The 25,888-nt window shown below is 44.8% G+C and overlaps 1 protein-coding gene across 1 annotated transcript in view; it reads left to right on the top strand.

Annotated features, from left to right (window-relative positions):
- LOC132830385 (sphingosine-1-phosphate transporter SPNS2-like) overlaps positions 1–25,888 on the top strand; it is a 94,807-nt gene that overhangs the window by 41,968 nt on the left and 26,951 nt on the right. The window contains exons 3-5 of the mRNA XM_060848042.1: positions 9,073–9,209; positions 22,591–22,742; positions 24,608–24,674. Of these exons, the coding sequence (XP_060704025.1) occupies positions 9,073–9,209; positions 22,591–22,742; positions 24,608–24,674 (356 nt within the window). The remainder of the gene's footprint in view (positions 1–9,072; positions 9,210–22,590; positions 22,743–24,607; positions 24,675–25,888) is intronic.

Here is a 25,888-nt window from a genome sequence, read left to right as displayed (position 1 = left end):
GTATTTAGAAAATGGATTTCATTACATTTTGCAAAACCCAAGTGTGCTGATTCGCCTTGAACATACCCTTCCCCCCACCCCAACCCGCAAGTGTTCCCCTCCCTTTCCTGGGATTCCACTTGAGCTAATCGTCAGTGTTTGATTCAGCGCTTGTGTTGTACAGATGTGGCTGAGGGGCCCAGAGGCCTTGGCTCGGAGATAATGCTGGATCTCAGGGAGTGGCCTCAAACGCTGATGTGTTGAAGTTTGAATTTCGGACTCGACCTTCTCGCTGAGTTTAAACACAATGCAACGCCCGGTACTATCGCAGTCACCTCCCATTCCCACGTTGCAGAATTTCAATTCGTTTTATGCGGTTGATTTTATTCGCTGTTGAGGTTAGAAATCTTTTTGCTGTTATTTTGGTCTTGTGAGCTCCATTTTACTACCCAGACAGCTCAAGGATGGAGGGTTCATTGCTTCAGTGTGAGAGAAAGTCCTGACAAAGTTTTTCGATCCGAAACCTTGACTTGCTGCTCCTCGGGTGCTGTCTGACCTGCTGTGCTCTTCCAGCTTCACATCTATTGACTCTGATTTCCTTACTGTCTCCAAGTGAAACCCCTCCCTGGAAATATGCAATCTCCCCACTGCCTGGTGGGAAATTCCAACCCATGGCCAACAACGGTTGGAGGAACAGACCATTGCAAGTCTTTCCAACAGACTTGGGGGGGGGGGGGAGTGGTTTGCAGAAGGTTATTATCCCACTGGCCCCCCTGCCACTCCCCGCCACTGGGTGAGCAGATCCATTATTTAGCCACCTCTCACCTCCAGAGGGAAGGCAATCACGCTCAGTCCCCTCAGATGAGGAATGACCTCAGAAGAAGCTGTTCCAATTTCAGAGGTTGTACTGCACTTTTACAGATGGTTTTGCATACCAGCGACATTCCATGGAATTGCAATGAGTCATGAGGGCCTTTCCCAGCAGGACTGGCTGCCAGACTTTCATAATTCCTGCATTGGATGTGGGCATCAGTGGCAATTGTTGCCCGTCTATCATTGCCGTTGAACTCTATGGCCTTTTCAGTGGACAGTTAGGAGTCAACAAAATTGCTGTGGGTCTGGAGTCACGTATAGGCCAGACTGGGTAAGGGCAGCAGACTCCCTTCCCCAAAGGCTACAAGTTCTGAGGAAGGAACAGTAGACTCGAAACATTCTCAGATGTTGCTAGACCTGCCTGTAATTTCTGTTTTTGTGATTACAATTTGAATTGGTCGCAGTGATACTGACCATAATAATCACGGTCTGTTGTTGTAGAAATCTGGTTTGCTACTGTGCTTTGGGGAAGCTGTCTCTACCTGGTCCAGGCTACATGTGATTCCAAACCCACAGGAGTGTGATTGGCACTCTGAAATTGCCCCCTGAAATGGTCTGACAAGCCACTCCCTTCAAGGGTAATTCAGGATGGGCAGCAAATGTATATCTTGTCAGCGATAGCCACATCCCATGGAAGAATTAGAACAGTCCTGGGTAGACCCCTTCTCAGAGGATCGAAGTGAATTGTTTTCATTCATGTAAAAATCTGATGGCTTTTGTGGGCATCTTCCTGGGGTCCAATTCATGCCCACATCCCATGAAAGAATTATGAAACAAAGATAGACATGGGTGATAACCAAGTGACTACCAGTGAGACAGTAGTAATGCCCAACTTACATGTGAGGCCTAACTTTAGGCCTTGCCTAAAATACAAAGCCCAACTCCAACATGATTTCCAACTGTATTCATGGAACAAGTGATGACAGATTCCTACTAAAAGAACACTGACTGCCGCACTTTTAGTGCTTTTTTTGACACACAGCCGGCACATTCCAGTTAAAAAGGATGTTATTTGTCTTCACAAAATGCCTGGTATTTCATTGGGAATAATGGCTACATCCTCTGCCGATAGACCCTGGGGACCTACATTTCCTGAAACCCAGCTAAATGTTGGGAAGGATCTGCTCGCAAGCAAGTTAAATAAAGTCAATACGTGCATGGAATTCCCCTTTTCTAGAAAATTCCTCAGCTTGGCTGGTGACTTCCGTTGGTTGAAAAGGGACTGAGAGTTCCTTGACTGTGATCACCACAACCAGGCCATTCCTTACCTTGGTGATAGCTCAGTAAAAAATGGTGAGCTGCCAGACCCTTTCATGCACACCGCAGTAGCCAGCAAAAGCAGTGAGTGGGTCAGAGGCACCTATTAATAATTTCTTGTGACGCAGGAGTGTCAAAGCAGCCTTTAGAAGTGATGTAGCCATCAGGTTACTGATAGATTACTCATAGTGCGCGGCCTGCTTTAATGAAGTGGGTAAGCTTTCCCACAATTGAGAGAGAGGAACGTCAACGCTTTACTGTACGCACAGACTCTCACCACCTTCTAACATCCTGAATTGTTTTACGGACCACGAGATACTTTTGAAGTATAGTCATAAAAGCGTGACAGCCAATTTATGCACAGTCTGTTCCCACAAATGACAATGTAATAAATGACCAATTCATTTCTGTGTGTGTGTGTGTGTGTGTATCAGTTGAGGGATGAGTATTAGTTGGGACACAGTGTAGAGGGAGTACCATTCCCCTGCGCTCCTTCAACATTGTGTCATGGAATCATTTCCTTCCACATCTCGCCACAAAGACAGCACCGCTGACAGTGCGGCATGACCTCTGTACCGCGCTGGAGAGTCAATCCAGAGTAGTCCTCATCCCCTTCTGTCTCTGGAGGTGGGGATTTGAACCAACAAACTTTGAACACGGAGGCTAGATTTTTGACACCAAGACAATGGGATTACAGTAAATTGCTAACCAATTAAATTATAATCACTTTGTTGGGCGTTTTGTTTTAATTTCAAAATTAGCAGCCTCAAGTCACAATAAAGTAAAGTCATTGTGTAATTTGTTTTAAAAACAAACAACCCTACTTCAGTTCCAGGGCCTGGGAACAGTAATGTACAATTTCAGCATAGCTGGGTTACAGCTTTCTCCTAGGCTGGTTGTGTTGAGCTGTGTGATCAGTGAAAGGGAGAGCAGACAGAGAACGGGCAGTGATGATATCTGTCTGCAGCCCAAGATTCACAGGTCCAACCTGAAGGACCAATGGACACTCGTGAGAATGAAATAAAGACATGTCTTCCAAAGACACCATGGTGAATGAGTATCTAATCCACAAGGGGAATAGAAAATAAAGAACCAATAATTCTTGGAAATGAACCTACTGCTCTTAATGGAGCTTCACTTTGAAATATACAAAATGGGTCAGACGAGAATGTGTAATTTATACGTCTTATTACTTTTTTCTTCTGGGAGAGTAGAAGCCATGATTCTTTGTGACACAAGTGTCCACTTCTGGCAAAGTCACTGTAACTCTTTGGAAAAGATCTACCTTTGCAACTTGGCAATGCCCGTGTAAATTCTCGACTCGACCCAATCTGCCATCTTGGCAACTCTGACTATTTTACTCGCCCATCTTTGCCCAGCCTTTGTGGTGTTCTATCATTTTTGACTGAACCTGTTGGCAGTCTATCATACACTCATTCTGTTGGAACCACTTCCTCCCTCCTCCTCTGCCCGTTCATTGCAAAGATTTATTTTTCAATTATTTACTAAATTCCTTTTTGAAAGTTTGCATTGAATCTCCTTCCATCAACCGTTGAGACTGTGCGTCCCATGTTATAACAACTTGAGGCACTGTTCAATCCCTTCCCCTCTGGGGATCTTGGTTGTGAGGGGAGCATCTGAATCGAGTGAGGATATTGACTGTGTGGATCCCACTGTTTTTTGTTGCTCCTGGCTTGGTTAGATTTTGAGACAGCCCATGGACAATCTTTGCCCCACCACCCCCCTCTAGCCTCCATAACTGATGGAGTGGACAGTTAGTAGTCAATAGCTTCAACCCTGGTTTACACCCAGTGGTGGGAAGTTGGGCGCTCAAGTTGGATTTGCTCACGGTAGATTCATTTGGTGCTTTTGAGAGAGGCTTAGCACCAACTTGGTGTTAACATGCCCCTTAGCAGCCCTGCAGCTCCAATTCTTGGCATCACCCCATGGTCTGGGACTCTCTGTTGTCATGGCCCTCGGCAGGGTGTATGATCATCAGAGGCCACCATGGTTTGATGGTGCTACTGACTGATATGCCTTAACCTGGTATGGCCCCAGCCTGCACCCCTCTACCCAAGGAGTTGGCACAGGGGGCTGTGACCAGCTCCCCACCAAGCAGTCAAGACCTCTAGAGACCTGTCACAGAACCAATGACTCCCCTCCATCAAAACTCTTCATCATTTTCAACACTGATCAGTGTCCAGAGCTGCTTCCCCAGTCTCTCCAACTACTTGAAGCCTCTCAGTCCTGTTCCAGCTAATATCGCAGAGTTAAGACAGAAACAGCCTGCCCTTGTCTCAGACACATACACATTCACACATTTGCACACACAAATATAAACATACACACACACACAAACACACAGACAGACATAAACAGATACCTACAAAAACACACACAGATATAAACACACAGACAAACACGCATACAGAAAAACACACATACACAAACACATACACAGACATAAACACACACATACACAACCACACACACACAGAGACATAAATTCACCCACAGACACACATACACAAACACTCAGACTGACTGACTGATGAGTCCTAGCTTTGGGTGACCTCACTGACAGAGGTTGAAGGGATCACAATGAGATGTCACTCACATTTTGATTATTATTGAACGTCACAGCAAATGGATGGACACACCAAAACAGCCAGACTTTATTCGTTGGTGTCAGCCGTTAATCTTTTGTTACCTTCCTGTAAATTGTTCTGAAATGCCAGCAGAGAGTAAACACAGGAAGGAAACCTCGGCGAAAGTTACAGAGTGTGCTTCCTGTTTTGCACCGACACCGCTGCCCCATTATATATCGGGAGCAGGATCTGATCATTTAACTGATGTATTTAAAGAAAGTCGTCTTTATCGGGCTATAACAGATCTCCCCCTTCAACTCCCTTCCAGCCATGTGTATGGAATAATGAAACGGGTAATGGGTCAAGGCTGTCACTCATGAATAGACCAGAATCAAACAGGCACGTACTTAGCTCCATGTGCCACGTACGTGTTTCCTCATCCATCATCCCAACTACTGCCTGTTCACTTTACTTTGGGATGTAACATTCCTGGCTTCACATAACAATGAGTCTCAGTGTCAGCAGGTAACTTATGATATTGGAGAGTTCAGGTTCTGGTTAAAGGCAGTCATTTCGTTAACACAGATATAACCAGATGGAATTAGAAGCAGGAGTAGGTTATTCAGCCCCTTGAGGCTGTTTTGTCATTTCAGCCAAGTCATGGCTAACCTGGCCCCCCAACATTCTGGATCATTTTTACGCCCCCAGCCTTTTTACGCCCCCAGCCTTTTTACGCCCCCAGCCTTTTTACGCCCCCAGCCTTGCTTATCAAGAATCTCTCTATCTCTGCCCAACACATTGTGTGGAGAACGTGTGCTGCTATCCCCTTCTAAACTGGCTTCTCATTTCACCCAAGACCACGGTCCTGGAATCATTAGTTTTGTTGCCTGCAAACCACTGAGACCCTTTCATTGAGTGGGGAAGGCTGTGTCATTTGCTATACAAGTTAAATGTAGAAACTATGAACTATGGTGTGATTGTGTATCTCAATACCATCTTCCCACTTTCTACTCATAACCGTTAATGCCTTTATGACATAGAAATGTATCTATCTCTTTCTTATTTATAGAATACCTACAGTATGGAAACAGGCCCTTTGCCCCAACAAGTCCACACCGACCCTTAGAAGAGTAACCCACTCAGATCCATTCCGCTACCATATTATCCTATATTTACCCCTGACTAATGCACTTTACCTACACACCCTTAAACACTATGGGGCAAGTTAGCATGGCCAATCCACCTAACCTGCACATCTTTCTATTGTGGGAGGAAACCCACACAGACACGGGGAGAATATGCAAACTCCACTTAGATAGTCGCCCGAGAATCACCTGGAATCGAACCAGGTCCCTGGCCCTGTGAGGCAGCAGTGCCATCCCGTATATATTCAGTGACCTCCCATCCATATTCTCCTGTGTTAGTGAATCTTCACCATCTTCTGAGTGAAGAAATGTTTCCTTACTTCAGTCCTAAGTGGTCTTCCATGCATCCTGAAATCCCTTGGTTCTAGACTGCACAACCAGGGGAAACAAACCCCCATCATCTAGTCTGACTAACCCTGTTAAAACTTAGTGTTTCAATCAGATCCCTGCTCATCCTTCTAAACTCCTGTGAATATGGGCCCAGTTGAATCAATCTGTTCATATGGGACAATCCTATTATTTAGTGAACCTTCACCGGGGGATGGGTTACTCTTTGGAGGGTCAGTGTGGACTTGTTGGGCCAAATGGCCTGTTTCCACACTGTAAGGATGTGATTCTATGTCTCCTGTGGTTGTGCAGTTCAGGTAGCTGGGAAGGTCATAACCTTGAAATCAGAACCAGGCCATTTGGAGTAATGTCCAGTAAAATGCCCTCACAGAAAGGGAATCTGTAACACTGCCCTCTCTCACCCAAAAAAACTGCTCTTGAGGCTGGGGTCAAATAAAAAATCACCTTCAGTCAGTATGTTAATGATGGCAGAGCAGAGGCAGTTAAGATAGAATGGCTACACAGTAGACTTCCTCCCATATAGAGGTAAAAATCCAGTCAACTAATATATTGTTCAGAGTAAGTGTATTCTGCAAAATTGTTTTTGTTGTTGTTAGGTTTTCAGTTTGATCTACTTACCAGAATGCTTTAATCTCACTCCTTCCACTACACCCTTTACTCAGACTATTCATCGAGTTGACTTTGGATGGGTACTGTTTGTGTCAATCAAGAGCTTTGGCTTTAGACTTCACTCCAAAGACTTGAGCACATACTGAGGGAGTGCTGCACTGTGGGAGACTCCTTCTTTCAGCAGAGTAATTAAACTGAGGCCAGTGCCATCCTCAGAGGAGTGAGGGTGGGGCGTTGTGATGAAGACAGTGGCAGGCTTTATCTCTCAACCGACAGCGCCGAATAAAACAGATGAGCTTATTATTTATCAGGCAGCTGCTAATGGGAGCTTGCTGTGTACATGTTGCTGGGATATGACCGACATCACAACAATGCAACGTTGTCAGAGATCCTCGCTGAGACATCCTGAGGTCATGAAAGCCACAATATCAAGGAAGCGATGAAGCCAGAGGGTAGGCTGTATTGGGGGAGTGATAGTTTTGTTAAAGGGAGCAGCTCCCTCACTACTGCACTACATTAGAAAACTGTGCATCTCTCTATTATAGGGAATGATATGCTTCCTGCAGTTCCAAGGCAGTAACACATCAGGGAACTGGAGTTGGGTCACGATCTGCAAGCTGTTTTCCAGCGTTATAAATGAGATGTGTCTCTTTCTTGAAAGACACTCATTACACAGTGACCTCGTGGAGATAAGCGACCCGAGCCTGCTCTATTTTTAGAGATTCCTTTTGGCTGGATGATACAGAGCCAGGGATGTCAAACTGGGCTCTCCCCCTGTCAGAGCCATACTGTCATCCTCCGATTTACATTACCACAACCCAACAGGGACATACTGTAGCTTTTGTAAATTGTGTTTTCAATAAGAAAGAATGGTCCCTTACGATGAAACACCACTTGAGGAGGGAGTCAGAGATTCAATCCTCTATATTTGGAAACTTTGAACTATTCTATTATCGGGCAGCAAACTAAGGCCTTTTCATTCATACGCTGTAACTAATTGATAAACTATATAATCTCACATACTTATACACATTCACACGAACTCATACACAGTCCCATAAATATTTCTCCAAACTCATACGCACACTCCTACACGCACTGACTCACACACAGACTTGAGTACACACTAGCTCTCACACATTGTCTCTCACACTCAGGGTAATTAGACAATCTAGCATACAGTGAGGATGATTCTTGCAGCATACTGTGGTGAACGTTAGTTCTCATTGAATCAGGCAGAGCCTTTCCTGCTCGACTTCTCTTGTTCATTTAGAATTTGCAGCTTCAAGCTGCCAGATGAAGTTGTTTTATTTTTCAGGTTAACTGGACCGGTTCAGCTGAGTCTCATTTCAGAAAAAGATCACAAGGGGAAAAGTTATTAAATCCCACTGAAATCCACCTGCAGCCTTCCTGAAAAAAAAATTCGGGCAGAAACTGGTTCAAAGTGTTGAGGACTGGGGAGGCAGTGGTACTGTCACTGGAAAGAGTCCCAGGTTGGGGACATGGGTTTGAATCCCACATGGCAGATGGTGGAATTTGAATTGGAAATCATGCTGATTGTTATAAAAACCCATCTAAGGAAATCTAATATCCTTACCCAGTCTGGCCTACATGTGAATCCAGGCTCACAGCAAGGTGGTTACAAATAACTGCCATCTGGGTGATAAATGCTGGCCTGGTCACTATTACCCATGTCCCATCAATAAATATTAAAGAAACACCGTGTAACCAAGCCGGTCAGTTGCTGGGCAGTCAGAGTTGTTCCATGGCTACCATTAATCTGCGACAGAAAATGATTGGGCTCAGTAAGGATCAGCTATAGTTCAGTGAGTAGCACGTCCACATCTGAGCTAGAAGGTTGCGTGTTCAAGTCTGGGGTAGCATTGAGGAAGCTGTTGGAGGTGCTTAGAACCTTTGGGATGTTGTATCACTGAAGCACTCTGGACAAAACCTGCCTGGGTGACTGCATGGTTAAAAGATGGACCCCAGGGAAGATGTCCTCTGATAGATCGTGGGCTCATTCTGAGGCCTTGGTTTAACATGGCGATGACTTAGGAGTTTCATGGGGTGCTAGCAGCAAAATAAATCCAGTCGGTGATCAGATTGTGGAGCTCTAGACCTAACAGTGACATCCACTACAAGACATTTAGTATATTATCAGTGCTACACACTGACTGGAAATTGATCTAGAATTTATACAGTGTTTATATGAATAACATTGCCAGAGTGAAAACTGGATAACTAATTTGCTGGTTTTCTCTCTCTCTCCCTAGTTTTCATCTGCAGCTTCATGGTGGCCACCCCGATCTTTGGTTTCCTTGGTGACCGCTTCAACAGGAAGTTCATTCTGAGCTGTGGGATCTTTTTCTGGTCAGCAGTCACCCTGATCAGCTCCTTCATCACTAAGCCGGTGAGTTATAGAAGCTCGCTTTCTCCCTGTACCCATGAAAGGACAGGCCATCACATTGGGTGGCACGGGAAGGGTCTCACTACCAGCAGAGCTGGTCATTACATTTCTTGCTCCCCCTGCCTCGTCCACGCCCTGGCCACTCTTCCAGCAAAGATGTTGACTCCTTGGCCTCTGGGACGGTGGCCAGGTCAGAGGCTAGGAATAGTGCAGTAAGCAACTCCCCTCCCAACTCCTCAAAGCCTATCCATAAGGCATATGTCAGGAGTGTGATGGAATACTCCCCATTTACCTAGATGGGTGCAGCTCCAACAACACTCAGGAAGCTTGACACCATCCAGGACAAAACAGCCCCCACTTGATTGGCACCACATCGACAAACATTCAATCCCTCCACCATCGGCGCTCAGTAGCAGCAGTGTGTACTATCTACAAGATCACTGCAGAAATTCATCAAAGACCCTCACACAGCACCTTACAATCCCATAGGTAAAAACAATGACTGCAGATGCTGGAAACCAGATTCTGGATTAGTGGTGCTGGAAGAGCACAGCAAGTTCAGGCAGCATCCGAGGAGCAGTGACATCGACGTTTCGGGCAAAAGCCCTTCATCAGGAATTTTATTCCTGACGAAGGGCTTTTGCCCGAAACGTCGATTTTACTGCTTCTCGGATGCTGCCTGAACTGCTGTGCTCTTCCAGCACCACTAATCCAGAACCTTACAATCCCATGACCACTTCCATTTAGAAGGACAAGGGCAGCAGATACACGGGAACACCACCATTTGCAAATTCACCATCAACTCAGTCACCATCCTGATTTGGAAATATATTGCTGTTCCTTCAGTGTCACTGGGTCAAAGTCCTGGAATTTCCTCCTTAGGGCATTGCAGGTCTACCTACAGCACATGGACTGCAGCGATTGAAGAAGGCAGTTCACCCCCACCTTCTCAAGGGGGCAACTAGGGATGGACTTGATACACATGTGCCATAAGTAATTTTTTAAAAAGAAGTCAAATCACCGTCATTCAGGTTAAACTTTGGTAATTAAAGCCATTGCTTCCTGATGTTCCAACCATTATTCCTCATGTGATTCATACCCTGAGATAAAGTTCCCCTTCATTCCGCTGAGATTTGTGGGATGTTGCTGTGCAAATTGTAGCCAACTGAAAATTGTATTGTGAATTCAGTCCACGTTGAGACTACAGTGCACATCAGTAACAGCAGACAAGGTGTGTTAGGGAGAGATCGCGAAGGACCCACCTTTAACGGCTGAAGTAGAGATAGCTGTCTTTGTCCCAAGAACTTCACAGAATGGCTGCTATGTTTAACCATGTAACAAAAGTCACTGCAATATACCCCGTTGAGGTTCCATCTGACTGTCTTAATTCCCCTGTAATGGGGTGGGAAAGGCCAAACATTGAGTCACTCAGTGATGCTACCAACTCCATTTTGAAAGAGGCCTACATTAGGTGTCAAGCCCATCCCTGATTCAGATAACAGGCTCAGTTTTAGTGGGGAAATTGAGATCCTATGATATAAATTGGGACTCCAGTTGCCACCTCAGTTCTGGATGGGTGTCATCCTGGTCTGGATACATGAAAATAAAACACCGGTAACACTTGGAAATGAATGTACTGGTGAGACTGGGACCTCCAGTCAGTTGGTGAGTTGGACCGCACTTACCTTCTGTTACCTCAGCCACTTTGACAGAAAGTGAAACCAAAGCGTCAAATTACTTTGAGTGGACCGTGCAGGATATTGAAGTGCACGAAATGATGGGGCCTGTTCACCTCTCGAAAGAGCAGCCCTCAGCCCACGTAACTCACCCTAAGCGCTGGGAGAAACACAAATCTTTTGCGAATTCCCTGCCTGTACATTTTCAAGTGATTTTCTTTTACTCCCCCTGCATCGATCTGTGAACGTTTGAACAAAACCACAAACTATTCCCAATCATTTTTCAACCAAACCACAAAAATGAGGAGGGAGGGATTGTTTCTGTTGGCAGTCTGGTGACAATTGCCTCAGCTTGAATTGGGTGAGCTAATTGCACAGGAAATGGAACGATCAAGTAGAACATGGGGAGTGGGTGTGGGGGGTGGGGAGTGGGGGGAGATGGAGGAGAGGAGGGGCTGAAGGATTAAGCTATCAGTCTCAATATCAGAAAATCCCTGTCTCCCTTTTGATTTTCATGAAAGATATAGGGTGCAGCAGCCTGAACTTTGAAATTCTTTTCAGACATCAACAAGCTCTTCCTACATCAGAGGAATGTTATGTTTGAATTGTGAAAAGGCAATGAATGATCAGCCCCACCCCTCACAATTAAAAGCCCACCCAGAACATCCCAATAGCAGAACAGTAGCTAATAACATCCCACTGCAGAGAAAGAGACACTCATTCTCTAAGGGAAGCAATGTTAAAGTCGGTCTCTGTTTCTATTTGATACATTCCACACATTTTCTGCTCTTTTTGAGGATTGAGAATGTTTTCAGTTCTAATTGGGAAAGCTATGATTTAATTTATGTCTCAATCAAGTCACCTCTCAACCTTCTCTCTAACGAAAACAGCCTCAAGTCCCTCAACCTTTCCTCGTAAAGATCGCTTGGTCCAACTCGTCCATGCCGACCAGATATGCTAAACCAATCTAGTTCCATTTCCAGCACTTGGCCCATATCCCTCTAACTTAGCCCCCATTCCAAATGAGGGCTTTACCTTTCTCCCTCGTGGGATGTGGGCATCGCTGGCTAGGCTGGCATTTATTGCCGACTCCTAATTGCCCTTAAGTGGCTCGTCTACTCGAGAGGGCGGTTGACACTCAATTGTACTGCTGTGGGTCTGGAGCCACATGTGGGCCAGACCAGATAAGGACAATGAGACCCTAAAGAATATGAGTGAACCAGATGGGTCAACTTATACCCTTGAGTTTAGAAGACTGAGAGGGGATCTGATTGAGACATATAAGGTTATGAAAGGATTGGACACTCTGGCAGCAAGAAACATGTTTCCGCTGATGGGTGAGTGCCGAACCAGAGGACACAGCTTAAAAATACGGGGTAGACCATTTAGGACAGAGATGAGGAGAAACTTCTTCACCCAGACAGTGATGGCTGTGTGGAATGCTATGCCCCAGAGGGCAGTGGAGGCCCAGTCTCTGGATTCATTTAAGAAAGAGTTGGATAGACCTCTCAAAGATAGTGGAATCAAGGGTTATGGAGATAAGGCAGGAAGTGGATACTGATTAGGAATGATCAGCCATGATCATATTGAATGGCAGTGCAGGCTCGAAGGGCTGAATGGCCTACTCCTGCACCCATTGTCTATTGTCTATTAACTTTAAATAATTGTTCCATGAAGAGAAATGGGGCAAATTGGGCCTGTAGTCCCTAGAGTTTCGAAGACCGAGAGATCATTGACATTTAAAGAGAGAGTAGTTGCAGGAAGATGTTTCTCCTGATTGGGGAGTTTAAAACCAGGGCATCACGCTTAAAAAGCAAGAGGAATTCCAGTTAGGCCTGAGTCAGAGAGAGTCATAGAGACATTCGGCACAGAAACAGACATAGACCACAGAACATGGAACATTATAATGCAGTACTGACCCTTCGGCTCTCGATGTTGCGGTGACCTGTGAAACCAATCTGAAGCCCATCTAACCGGCACTATTCCATTCTCACCCATATGCCTATCCAGTGACCATTTAAATGCTCGTAAAGTTGGCGAGTCTACTACTGTTGCAGGCAGGGCGTTCCATGCCCCCACTACCTTCTGGGTAAAGAAACTACTTCTGACGTCTGCCCTATATCTATTGCCCTTCAGTTTGAAACTATGCCTCTTCGTGCTAGCCATCACCATCCTCAGAAAAAGGCTCTCACTGATCATCCGATCTAACCCTCTGATTATCTTATATGTCTCAATTGAGTCACCTCTCAACCATCTTCTCTAAAACAAAAACAGCCTCAAGTCCCTCAACCTTTCCTTGTAAAGACCGTTTGATCCAACTCGTCCATGCCAACGAGATATGCTAAACCAATCTAGTTGGTTTAGCATAACCCTCCCCCACTACCCCAGGGAAAAGGACCTTGCCCTATTTACCCTATCCATGCCCTTCATGATCTTATAAACCTGTAGAAGGTCACCCCTCAGCCTCCGACGCTCCAGGGAAAACAGCCCCAGCCTGCTCAGCCTCTCCCTATAGCTCAAACCCTCCAACCCTGGCATCATTCTTGTAAATCTTTTCTGAACCCTTTCAAGTTTCACAACATCCTTCCCATAGAAGGGGAGCTGAATTACACACAATACTCCAAAAGTGGCCTAACTAATGTGCTGTACAGCTGCAACATGGCCTCCCAACTCCTATACTTGATGCCCCGACCAGTAAAGGAACGCATGAGGAGAAATTATTTTACTCAGAAGGTTATAAATCTTTGGAATTCTTTGCCACAGAGGGTTGTGGAAGCTCAGTCTTAAGGTGGGGATTGGTAGATTTCTGATTATGTGTGGTGCACAGGGTTATGGGGATGGGGTAGGTAAAAGGCATTGATAAATTCTTAATCAGTCATAATCATATTAAATAACAGGGCAGTCTCAATGGGCTGAATGACCCACTCCTGTTCCTATGTCACATGAATGAGTCTAGCTTTTAAGTTCACATTTATGAGTAGAATTTAATTCCACGAGTTGCTGTTGTGGGATTTGAGCCCGTTGTGGGATTAGCTTCATCACTGTGCCAACATGTCCCCGTGGAAACAGTAATGTGTAATGGTCTCTCAGTTCTGGGTTTGAACGATGGGCCCTAATTCCCACCCACCCCTACCTTCACCATACCCAGCAGTAATCATGAGCTAGAGCTAAGAGTATCAGGAGGAACCCATAGCAGATAAATAGGGCTGATAAACTGAATAGCGGAATGGGAATAATGGAATATGTAGTGAGTTTGTAACTCTGGTCGAACACAGTTAAAAATCAAACAACACCAGGTTATAGTCCAACAGGTTTAATTGGAAGCACTAGCTTTTGGAGCAATGCTCCTTCATCAGGTGGTTGTGGAGTACACAATTATAAGCCACAGAATTTATAGCAGATGTTTACAGTGTGATGCAACTGAAATTATACATTGAAAAACCTTGATTGTTTGTTGAGTCTCTCATCTGTTAGAATGACCATCGTCAAACACATTGCTAGAAAGTTTCCACCCATTCCCTTCCACTCCCACGTTCCATATGTTATCACCCAGTGGTTAGCTGATATGCCCAACATTGAAGTGTCCCTCTACCTCATGTGAATAATCTCCATCTGGAGCTTGACTGTTAGTCAAACTGCATTTATTTTCCCTTCTTTGTATTTTTCTCACTGCCCCGACAATTTCTCCTCTGGTTTCACTCTCGGCAGAGCCTGAGAGATTCATCTTTATTTCCAGGAGACTCCATGACAAGCTGGGCAGGTTAGAACTATAATTAGGTGTAATTAAGTTTTGCCTTCAAGCTATAAAGAGATTAAATTGAATCTAACCTTATTCTGGATAACAACATTGTCAAGAAAGGATTGTGATTGTTTAGTGCCTCTTATCGGGTCCCAAAGCTTTTTTTACAGCCAATGACAAACTGTAGTATTGAAATGCAGTCATTGTGATGTCAGAAACACTGTTGCCAAACTGTGCACAGAGAGATCCCACAGACAGCAATGTGGTAGCGGTCAGATGCTGGCTTCAGAGCTGCACTCACGCTCTGGGGTTTCTGGGATGTGAACATCAGATTCAGAGGCAGGTCTGAGCCTCTTCTGAAAAGAGAAGGCAAAGAGATCCAACAAGATGCTCTTTTCCAACAATCAGAGCCGGAAATAGGCCACTCTGCCCCTCAAGCCTGCTCCCCCATTTGATGAGAACTTACTGGAAAATGGAGTCAACCTTCCTGCCTGCCCTTCCCATGACCTTGACTCCCCATTGATCAGAAGTTGAGCTTAGCCTTGAGTATACTCACTGATTCAGCCTCTGCTGCTCTCTGGGAAGATGATTAGCAGCACCCGCCCATGAGGTGCTCAGTTAGATGAGGCGACACAGGAAGTTTATCCATCCTGATTGCCTGTGATCACAGAGGCCCACAACTCAGGGGGCTGACTCAGCGATGACCACACTCTCCAGAAGGTCAGTGCAGACTTGATAGGCCAAATAGCCTCTTTCCACATTGTAGGGATCCTGTTATTCTATTCTATAAAACTCAAGTAGACTCGCTGACCATTACCATGATGGGACATTGAGTCGGAGGTTTCTGTGGTTGGCAGCCAGTGATTCTTCCATTTGTTAAAGAAATGGAAGTCAGTCCGTAGACTGGTGAGCGATCAAGTGAAAAATCCCGACTTTGAGTCAGGGCAAGGGATTGGAGGGCAGCTGAGAACTTCAGGGCAGTGTGAACATTGAGACTGAAAACATTATAGGAGGAAGCAGAAACAAATTGTAATGTGTGCTGCTGATGTAGATTTTTCACAAGGTTAGGCGGGAAGTGCCCAGGAAATTTGGGATGGTTCAATGAAGACAGTGGATTTGGGATGTCCTGGTGTACAGGCACCACCGATCTGTAGGTGGCAGTGCAGAGAGAGTAATTAGATATTTTTCCTACACGCTACTCATCAAGAAATGGTTAAGGCAAAAAATGAGACCATTTGGCCCATCGTACCCATGCCAGCTTTCTGCAAGCCCCATTCCCAGCCCCTTTCCTTTGTTGCAAATCTTTTCTCTTCAGATAATCTTCCAAGAGCCACAGCTGCAATCTCTCAGGCAGTGCATTTCATCAGTGTTCGTGATTACGATAGAATCTCTACAGTGTGGAAGCAGGCCATTCAACCCATCGAGTCTAGACTGACACGCCAAACAATATCCCACCCACACCCACAACCCTACCCTGAATTCCTGTATTTCTCATGGCTAACCCACCTAGCCTGCACATTGTGGGGAGCACTCGGAGGAAACCCACGCAGACACAGGGAGAATGTGCAAACTGTTCCTCATCCCTCAAATTACCAATCTGCATTTTAAATCCCTAAAGTAGTACAAGAATTATCTTCAGCCCGTGTGTCTGTGCTAATTATCTGGCGTATGCATTAAATGGTGAGTCCAGTCATAAATAAATCATGAACCTGTTCTTTCTTGGAAGACTGCCATGCTAACCTCAAATGCTCATTTTATTCCTAAAACCTTGCAACGGTATTTTGCCAGATTGTGTCTTCAGACGGAGCTCTGAGTCAGAGCTGAGCTGGATGTAGGTTTTCTTTTGCTTTGTCTGAAATATCTTTTTTATTTCGAATCACCCAACTGTCAAGGTGAGCTGCTGTAATGTTCTGGCTGTTGATTGTTCAAAGTCAGTCTGGACCGTCAGTATTTAATGTGTGTGAACTGTTTGGTCCCTGAGGCAATTATTAAATAATCCCCAATGTGCCTCAGCTCACCTCCTGTAATCCAGCGTCTGTGTCTTGGTATCTAATATTAGAAAACTGGGCCAAATGCATAGGGAAGGGTTCTGCTCCATGAACTTAATCCTTACAAGTGTTTGTACAGGTTAATGCAGCTGTTATACTTGCTGCGTTGAGTTTTACATCTTGAAAATTGAATGATGTTGTTAATATTCACACCACGCTGATCTTCCTGTCTGCTTATGCTTAGCTTGTAACATTTGCTCTCTTTATCTGAAGCTCGCGATGACCTTGCCCCTCCTTATATTGTGGCCTCCTCCAATCCTACTCCCGCTAAGATGTCCTAGTTCCAGTTTATTGGCTTTATTCTCTCCATCACCGCTATTGCACCTTCCATTGCTGAAGTTCCAGGACTCTGGAGTTCCGTCCTTACACCTCTCTGCTTCTCTCCCGCTGTTCCGACCAGTTGGCTTCTGCTAAAATCCATTGTTCCCTATAACCTACCATTCCGGATCATCTTATCTTAATATCTATCTTAAAAATCGCATGACACCAGGTTATAGTCCAACAGGTTTAATTGGAAGCACACTAGCTTTTGGAGCTAGTGATTGTTCACAATCACCTGATGAAGGAGCATCGCTCTGAAAACTAGTGTGCTTCCAATTAAATCTGTTCGACTATAACCTGGTGTCATGAGATTTTTAACTTTGTCCACACCAGTTCAACACCAGCTTTTCCAAGTCAAGATTAATATCTGTCATGTGACTTGGTGTCAAATTTTGTCTGATAATATATCTGTGGAGAACCTTGAAAGGTTTTACTTTGGTAAAAGTGCTACATGAATGTACGTTATAACATTCTTAATCAGAGACAGAAAGTGCTGGAGAACTCAGCAGTTCTGTGGAGTTTTAAACAAAGTTAATGCCTTGTTCAGAATGATTCTTCTTTGGAACTTTGAAGACATTCTGTGGAAGAGTCATGTCAAACTCAACACTTAACTCTGTTTCTCTCTTTGCAGACATTGTCTGACCTGCTGAGGTTCTAGTTTCCATTTCAGATTTCCAACATCTGTATTACACATTATTTTTATTTCTGCTCTTGTCAGAATGATCTACTTATTCTGGATAACTCCTTCATTGATTTGCAACCAATTCCCTCAGTCTTAGCCTCCACGGAACCAATCAGTAGGTGCTAGTTTGGCCCTCGACTCAGGGTACAAGCACAATCAGAACTCCTGCCCACTAGGGCCTGGTCATCAATAAAATGTCCCCAGTGTGTGCATTCATAAAAGGATAGAATTAATGGCATGAATGGTCTTTTCCTCATTCTTTAACGTAGAAGGTAGGATTAGGAGTAAGCGTTTCAACCCCTCGTTACTGCTCCGCCATTCAAGCTCATTACTCTAATCCCACCCTCCCCCATTCCCTTTGATCCCTTCAGCTATATCTATCTCCTTCTTGAAAATACATAATGTTTTGGCCTCAACACTTCCTCTGGTAGTTAATTGCACAGGCCCACGACTCTCCAGAGGAACAAATGTCTCCACATCTATCTTATAAGGTTTACCCCTTATCCTTAAACTATAACCCTCGGTTCTGCCTGCCTAACCTGCCTGGTCCTGTTTGAGGTTTATAGATTTCTCTGAGATCCCCCTCAATCTTCTAAATTCCAGGGAATATGATCCTAACCGACTCAATCTCTCCTCATATTGTCAATCTTGCTGTACCAGGAAACAATCTGGTAAACGTTAAGGGCAAGGAGCTCAAAGTCACAGGGCCACCATTTAGTCAGACCATGTGCTGAATGAACTCGGACTGTGTGACAGTGGCTGTGCCGTCTAGTCATGAAGAGTCCAACTTCCTGTTGGGACAAAGGAGATACTCAACCCCAAATCCGATACTTCATCTGATAAAATGGTTTGACAAATCTTTCACACTGTGTTGGAAAGTGGCGTTGAGGTAGAAGGTCAGCCGTGATTTTGTTGAATGGCTGTGTAGGCTTGAAGGGGCCGAATGGCCTATTGCTGCTGCTCCAATTTCCCAAATTTCTATAAACTGCATAAAGCTACACAGGCGTGAAAAGTGTCGTCAGTCACATCGGCGACATATTAGCAAATCCTAATGAAAAAAAGAACCTGCCACATCCTCTACAAATATCCTTTCGAGGATTGTGAACTGTATTCTTAGTCTGCAAGCTCTTTCTTTGCACAAAATTATATGAGCAGGAGTGTTCCTGACACATGCAGATCTAGGCAAATGAATCTAATTATAGGTTATCGTCATCTGTGGGGATTTTAACACACCAGAGAAAGAGTCCGTACTGATGTAAGGATTAACTCCTTTGATTGATTTTTTACCGTAACTTTAATAAGGACTGAATCTCATAACCACTTCTAATTTCTAGGCTGCTTTCACAGAATCACTGAGCACTGACGGTGGCCATTCAGCCTATCACGCCTGTACCAGTTCTATGCAGGAGCTGTCCAGTTAGTCCCTCTCCTCTGATAGTTCCTCTGCAGATCTTACCTTTTTGAATGTACATCAATTTGCTATTTTTAGTTATCACTACACCTTCATCCCAGATCATTGTAATTTGTTTTATCTTTGTCTTGCACATTTCACCTGAGGAACTATTTGGGACAAAGATGCCCTCTCAACTGACAGCCCATCCAGCATTCACTCCCTCGGTCATGGAAGGACAGTGTCAGCAGTGTGTATCAGCAACAAGATGGACTGCAGAGATTTAGCAAGGCTCCTTAGACAGCACCTTCCAAACCCACGACCACATCCGTCTAGAAGGACATGATACATGGGAATACCACCCCCTGAGAGGAGCGATTCAACATCCTGACGTGGAAATATTTTGCTGTTTCTTCACTGTCGCTGGGTCAAAATCCAAACAGCACTGTGGGTGTACCCATATCCTGTGGATCACACCATCTTCTACAGAGATATTGGGATGGGCAATAAATGCTGGTCCAGCCCACAATACCCAAACCAACCATCTAACCAAAAAACAATAAAAGTCACCGTGTTCTTATGCTAATTATCTCAAGTCTGTGTCCTTTCTACAGTCTCTTAGAAGTGCAGTGTCATACAGCACGGAAACAGTCCATGACAAACATAATTCCAAACTAAACTCATCCCGCCTGCCTGCTCCTGGTCCATAGCCCTTCAAACCTTTCCTATACATGTACATCTTTTAGATGTTGCAGCTGTCCCCCATCCACCACTTCCTCAGGCACTTTATTCCACAAGCGAACCAACCTCAGTGTAAACAATTTGCCCCTCATGCACTTTTTAATTCTCTCTCTCCTTTCACCTTACAAGCGTGCTCCCTAGTCTTGAAATCCTCCATCCGAGGGAAAATGCACCTACCACTAACTCTATCTTTGCCCCTTATTATTTTATAAACTTCCATAAGGTCAACCTCCTACACTCCACTGATAAAAGTTCCAGTTTAGCCAGCCTACCTTTATTACTCAAACCTTCCCTACCTGGCAACATCCTGGTGAATCTCTTCTGAATCCTCTCTAGCTTAATAATATCCTTCCTATAACTGTCTATCTAGTTAAGAGAACATCTAAATTCTTCACTAAAAGAAAAACACTGTGGATGCTAGAAATCTGAAACAAACACAGAAAATGCTGGAGAAACTCAGCAGGTCTGGCAGCATCTGCAGAGAGTGAAACAGAGTTAACATTTAGAGTCCATTATGACTCTTCTTCAGATGTTATCTAAATTCTTAAACTCACTGAATGTCTTTTCTAGAAAAGCTTTCAAAATCTAGGTCTAAAATGCCAAGAGTTTAAGATTTGGAACAAAATAAATGTTAACTGAAATTGGCAGAAAGGGGTGCAATTTGTGTAAAAGAACACAATTTCCAAGTTGTGACTTTATCCAACTGCAGGCAGAATAGACGGTGGGGTACTGGCCCATTAGTTATCATCTCTTTAAGGAGGTTCTGCCTAAGAGTCTTGGCTGAAACCCAGGGAGGACGACGGATGTTTCTAGAAGAAGAGGAGGCCATTGGGCCCCTCAAATATTCAATCATTCCAAGAGATGGTATCTAATCTGATCTGCCAACAATCTAACAAAAATCTATCAATCTCAGTCTTAAGAATTTCAAAACTCCTTGTATTTTGGAGTTAGAAGGTGGGGGGGTGGGGGGGGGGGGGGGTGGGAATTGGTTGGAGAGGGATTTTAAGTGAAATATCGCTTCCTCATTTCCTCCCGGACAGTCTATCCCCACTTTTAGATCTGTGTTTCTGTGTAGACAAAAGCAGAACAATCAGTTTCTCAGTATCAAGCACATTGAATACTTTTTGATTATTATAAATGGTTTTGATACAAGCAGTCTTCAATTCCCTCTGCTCCAGGAACCTGCCTGATCAATACAATCTGCACTTATAATTTAATCTTTTTATCCCTGGTCTTGTTCTGATCAATGTGCACTGTATCTTCTCCAAGGTCAGTGTATCCTTCCTGAGTGTAATTCTCCGCAATGAACACCGTACTCACTCCAGATTGACACAAAACAACTGAGGCATTGCCTCTTCTCCGTTGTATGTCAGTCTTACAACAACAACTTGCATTCGTCTAGCACTTTCAATTTAGTTAAAAGTCCGAAGGCACCACACAGAAGTGTCTTCAGGCATCTGCATCTACCAAAGGATATTAGCAGGGTGAATCAAGTACTTGGTAGGTTTTAAGTGAGTGCGGGGAATCAGGGTGCACAGCGCGGATCTCCCTCAGGATAATAGCCTGTAACCATAGCAACCGCAGGGTAACGTGCTGGATCAGCTATAGTCCCAAATGCAAATTGAGAGCACCTCCCAAATGGAGATTTGAAGCTGTGGCAGTGTCTAAATCACCAGCGTTTCGAGATTGACCATGAAACTTGTGAGTTACAAGGAGAGGCTGGATAGGCTGGAACTTCTTTCACTGGAGTGCAGGAGGTCAAAGGGTGGCCTTATATTGATTTATAAAATCATGAGGAGTACAGAGAAGATGAATGGCATATGTCTTTTCCTTTGGGTGAGGGATTGCAAGACAAGGGGGCATATTTTTGAGGTGAAAGGAGAAAGATTCCAAAAAGACATGAGGAGCAATTTTCTTTTAAAGGATATTTAGGTAAGTACATGAATAAGAAATGTTTGGGGACAATGGCCAAATGCAGGCAGGTGGGACTAGTTTAGGATTGTGGTTGGCATCGACTGGGTGGACCGAAGGGTCTGTTTCCATGCTGTTAGACTCTATGAATTGTCCATAGCAGTGATTATTGTCCATCCCTAATTGCCCTTGGGAAGGTGGTGAGCTGCCACTTTGAATGGGCTGCAGTCCTCAGGCAACTCCAGCAGAGGACGGACCCCACTCTTTGTCTCATTTTTGCAGTACCTCCACAATCAGACAGGCCTGACCACTCCACACATTCTATCTGTCCCTCTGTCTGTCTGTTTGTCTCTATCTCTTTCTCTCTCTCTCTCTCTCTCACTCTCACTCTCACTCTCTCTCAGTTTTAATGGTAGAGTGAGCTCAATCTCTGGTTTTCTTGCAGAGAACGCAAACCGCAGTCATGAGAAAAGAGTGACAGGGCAGACAAGTAGTGCATATTCTTCAAGGCTGTAATATCAGTCAAATAACTTTCCCAAACAAATATAAAGCACGCCACTGGTCCCCGTTGGGTGTGTAGCAAATGCTATTTAATGATAACAATCTGCATTGTTACACTCTTAGTGCCAGATGATAAGACCCGGATTACTTCAGTGAATTATTTGGTTTTGCCGATCAATATTCCCATCTTTCCACAAGGAACTGAGCTTTTAACCATTGGTAGCACCATAGAGCTGGAATGTTGGAGCTCTGTTTTGGCAAGGTTTGTTGTGAAAATTCCAGGAATAGGCGGAATGAGAATGGCATTGTTCAGTTTGAATATGAGGAAATGTGTGCTCACTGCCTGACCTTTGTGTCAATGTGCTTACTCCTCAGAACTTCTGGCTCTTCCTCATCTCGAGAGGTCTGGTCGGGTTTGGCGAGGCCAGCTACTCCACAATTGCTCCCACCATCATCGCTGACATGTTTGCCAAAGACACCAGAACCTGTATGCTGTCCTTCTTCTACTTTGCTATTCCACTGGGAAGGTACGGCACTGGGGCTCTGCGCTTTCAACCTTCGTTCTCAAGTTGTGACCGTTTACTATTAGTTCCCCGGTGTGTTTATTCCCTTCATGGGATGTGGGTGTCAGTTGCAAGGCCAGCATTTGTTGCCCATCCCTAACTGCCCTTGAACTGATCAGCTTACTCAGCCATTTCAGGGGGCAGTTAGATGTCACTGGGTGTCTGGTGTCACATGTCGGTCAGACCAGGCCAGGACTGCAGATTTCTTCCTCCAACGATATTAGAGTCTTGAAGATGTGCAGCATGGCAACGCATCCTTCGCTTCAACTCGTCCTTGGCAACCAAATATCCTAAATTAATCTAGCCCAATTTGCCAACACTTGGCCCACATCCCTCCAAACCCTTCCTATTCATATACCCATCCAGATGCCTTTTAAATGCTGTCATTGTACCAGCCTCCACCACTTCCTCTGGCAGCTCATTCCATACACGCACCACCCTCAGAGTGAAAAAATTGCCCCTTTGGTCCCTTTTAAATCTTTCCCCTAAACCTATGCCCTCTAGTTTTGGACTCCCCCACCTGGCTATTTACCCTGTCTGTGCAGCTCATGATTTTATAAACCTCTATAAGGTCACCCTACAGCCTCCGGCACTCCAGGGAAGACAGCCCCAGCCTATTCAGCCTCTCCCAAGAGCTCAAATCGTCCAATCCTGGCAACGTCCTTGTAAATCTTTTCTGAAACCTTTCCAGTTTCACAACATCTTTCCTATATCAGGGAGACCAGAATAGAACACGAATATTCCAAAAGTGGCCAAACCAAGTGCTGTACAGCCCGCAACATGACATTCCAAGTTCTATATTCAATGCACTGACCAATAAAGGCGAGCATATCAAACGCCTTCTTCACTCTCCAGTCTACCTGCAACTCCACTTTCAAGTGTATTAATGAACAAGATGGGTTATTACAACATGTGGTGATAGGGTCACCATTGCTGAGACTAATTTCAGTTTCAAATTTTATTCCATTTAAATCCCACCAGCTGCCATGGGGAGATTTGACCCCATGTCCCCAGACCATTTGCCTGGGTTTCTACTCCAGCCACATTACCACCATCCCCCCACAGATCCCTTGAGAACGTCGCCACCATCTAGAACTTGATCAATCCCATGTGCTTTGAGGAGATGCAGCAGCCTTGCAAAGTTAGAGAGTCCACCATGATGGGTAGGGCATTTCTGTCACACAGATGCCCAGCTCGATCGTGACATGAATGAACCATTTGGGGTTTTGAGACAATCTGACAGCTACGTTTACAAAACAGATATTTTCTCATCCACTCGTTCATGAATGTTTCGATGTACTTCTGATGTAAATGGGACTTTAATTTGGACCTCCAGGTTCAGAGGTTGGGACATCACCACAGGAACCCACTTTTACTAAATATTGGAGCTAAGAAAGCCATTTATCTGCCTCCCTCCTAGTTATCATAATTATCCCTCTTCCCTGAAATCAGGGACCTTGGTCCCACAGAGCCCCCAACCTATGGAGACATAGGCCTCATTAAATGCTGAGCTGAGCCACCTACCACCCGCCCCCCAACACCTCCCAAATTCACAGCCCACCCGATTACAAAGCATGCGACCATCCTCATGTTCAATGGAACAGATGACGTCAAGTTGGAGGGTGCATTGAGCACATAAATCACTGACCACCTCAGCCACTGGGTATTGGTGGGCAGTGCCCGGGAGAAGAATCCCAGGAAATTGCTGCTTGCTCCAGGAGCGTTGGGAATGCTATCCCTCCCCAGTGTGAGAGTCTCCCGACTCCCCTGTTTCATGGACATGTGCAATAATGATGCTTTAATAATGCTTCCTATCCCATTCCTCACAGTGGACTTGGCTACATTCTGGGATCCTGTGTGACACAGGCATCTGGAGACTGGCACTGGGCACTGCGGGTGAGTGTTCACTCTCTTCCTATCATGTTCTCCTGGTTTGAATTTTTCATGTTAAATCTAGGGCGTATTCTTGCAATCCAGCTGCTTACTGTGGCCTATATTTCTGGAATGTAGGTCGATGGGGAGTGGGGGGGGAGGGGGAATGCACTGCTTCTGTAATGACAGGGGAGCAGTTTCTAACATTTTGAGGACATGCAGCGTGAGACATGTTTTTAGTGATGGCACAACATAGGGAATCTACTGTGTGTGTGTGTGTGTGTGTGTATCTCCTGGATTCATGCAGTTCATCTGGGTTTATAGAATGCACCTTGACTGCACCAGCTATATCATCCCCTTAAAGACAGCTTGACCAGGATATGATGACAGCAGTTTATCTGGTCATTCGTGGGAACTTGTGCATTAATTGACTGTTGCATTTTCCTACTTTGCAACAGAGTTTACATTCCCAAGTTTAAATTATCTGGTTGTGGGCCTTTATTACCAATCCACAATTGGCCCAATAATTGTGATAATTATAATTCTTGACCCCACTGCAGTTTATTCGGATATAGAAACACTCAGTGCTGTGAGGAAAGGGGAGCCAGGATTTTGACCCAGCGACAGTGAAGGACAGGGATTCCCTGATTTACAAACTCAATCCTTCCAGGGATGTCATTTTAAAGATCTGACATGTGAGTGCGTCATCAGACATATCAACAGCTCTTTTATGTCATCCTGGATTGTGTATTTACCTGACCTGCTGTGCATTTCCATCACCACTCTAATCTCCAGGAGCTGCAGTCCTCATTTTCTCCTATTTCCCAGACTTATCAATGGACTCAATACAGAAGCTGTTGGACCCGGGGACTGCCTGTAACTGTAGTTAACTGGCTGTGATGCACTTTAGAATATTCTAAGGAAAGAGGGGCACTGTAAATTTCTGGTCCTTTCTAACGCTGGGCTGCAAGTACTTGTTGAATGCAGTGATAGCTAGACTGGAGTTCTAGCCACTTGGCTGAAACACGCAAGATGTTCTCAACAGGCTGGATGAGAAGGGGACGTTTCCCCTAGTGGGAGAATCGAGAACTACAGCTTACCAGGGTTTCAAAATAAGGGATCACTCCTTTCAAACACACATGAGGAGAAACATTTTTCCCTCGGGATTGTGAGTCCTTGGAATGCACTTCCAAGGTGGTGGAAGCAGACTCCTTAATATTTCTAAGGTGGATGTGATG

The sequence above is a fragment of the Hemiscyllium ocellatum genome, chromosome 31 (assembly GCF_020745735.1).
Source record: "Hemiscyllium ocellatum isolate sHemOce1 chromosome 31, sHemOce1.pat.X.cur, whole genome shotgun sequence".
Lineage (NCBI taxonomy): Eukaryota > Metazoa > Chordata > Chondrichthyes > Orectolobiformes > Hemiscylliidae > Hemiscyllium > Hemiscyllium ocellatum.
Note: the sequence above shows the minus strand (reverse complement) of the source record. Positions and strands in the feature narration are given on the sequence as shown.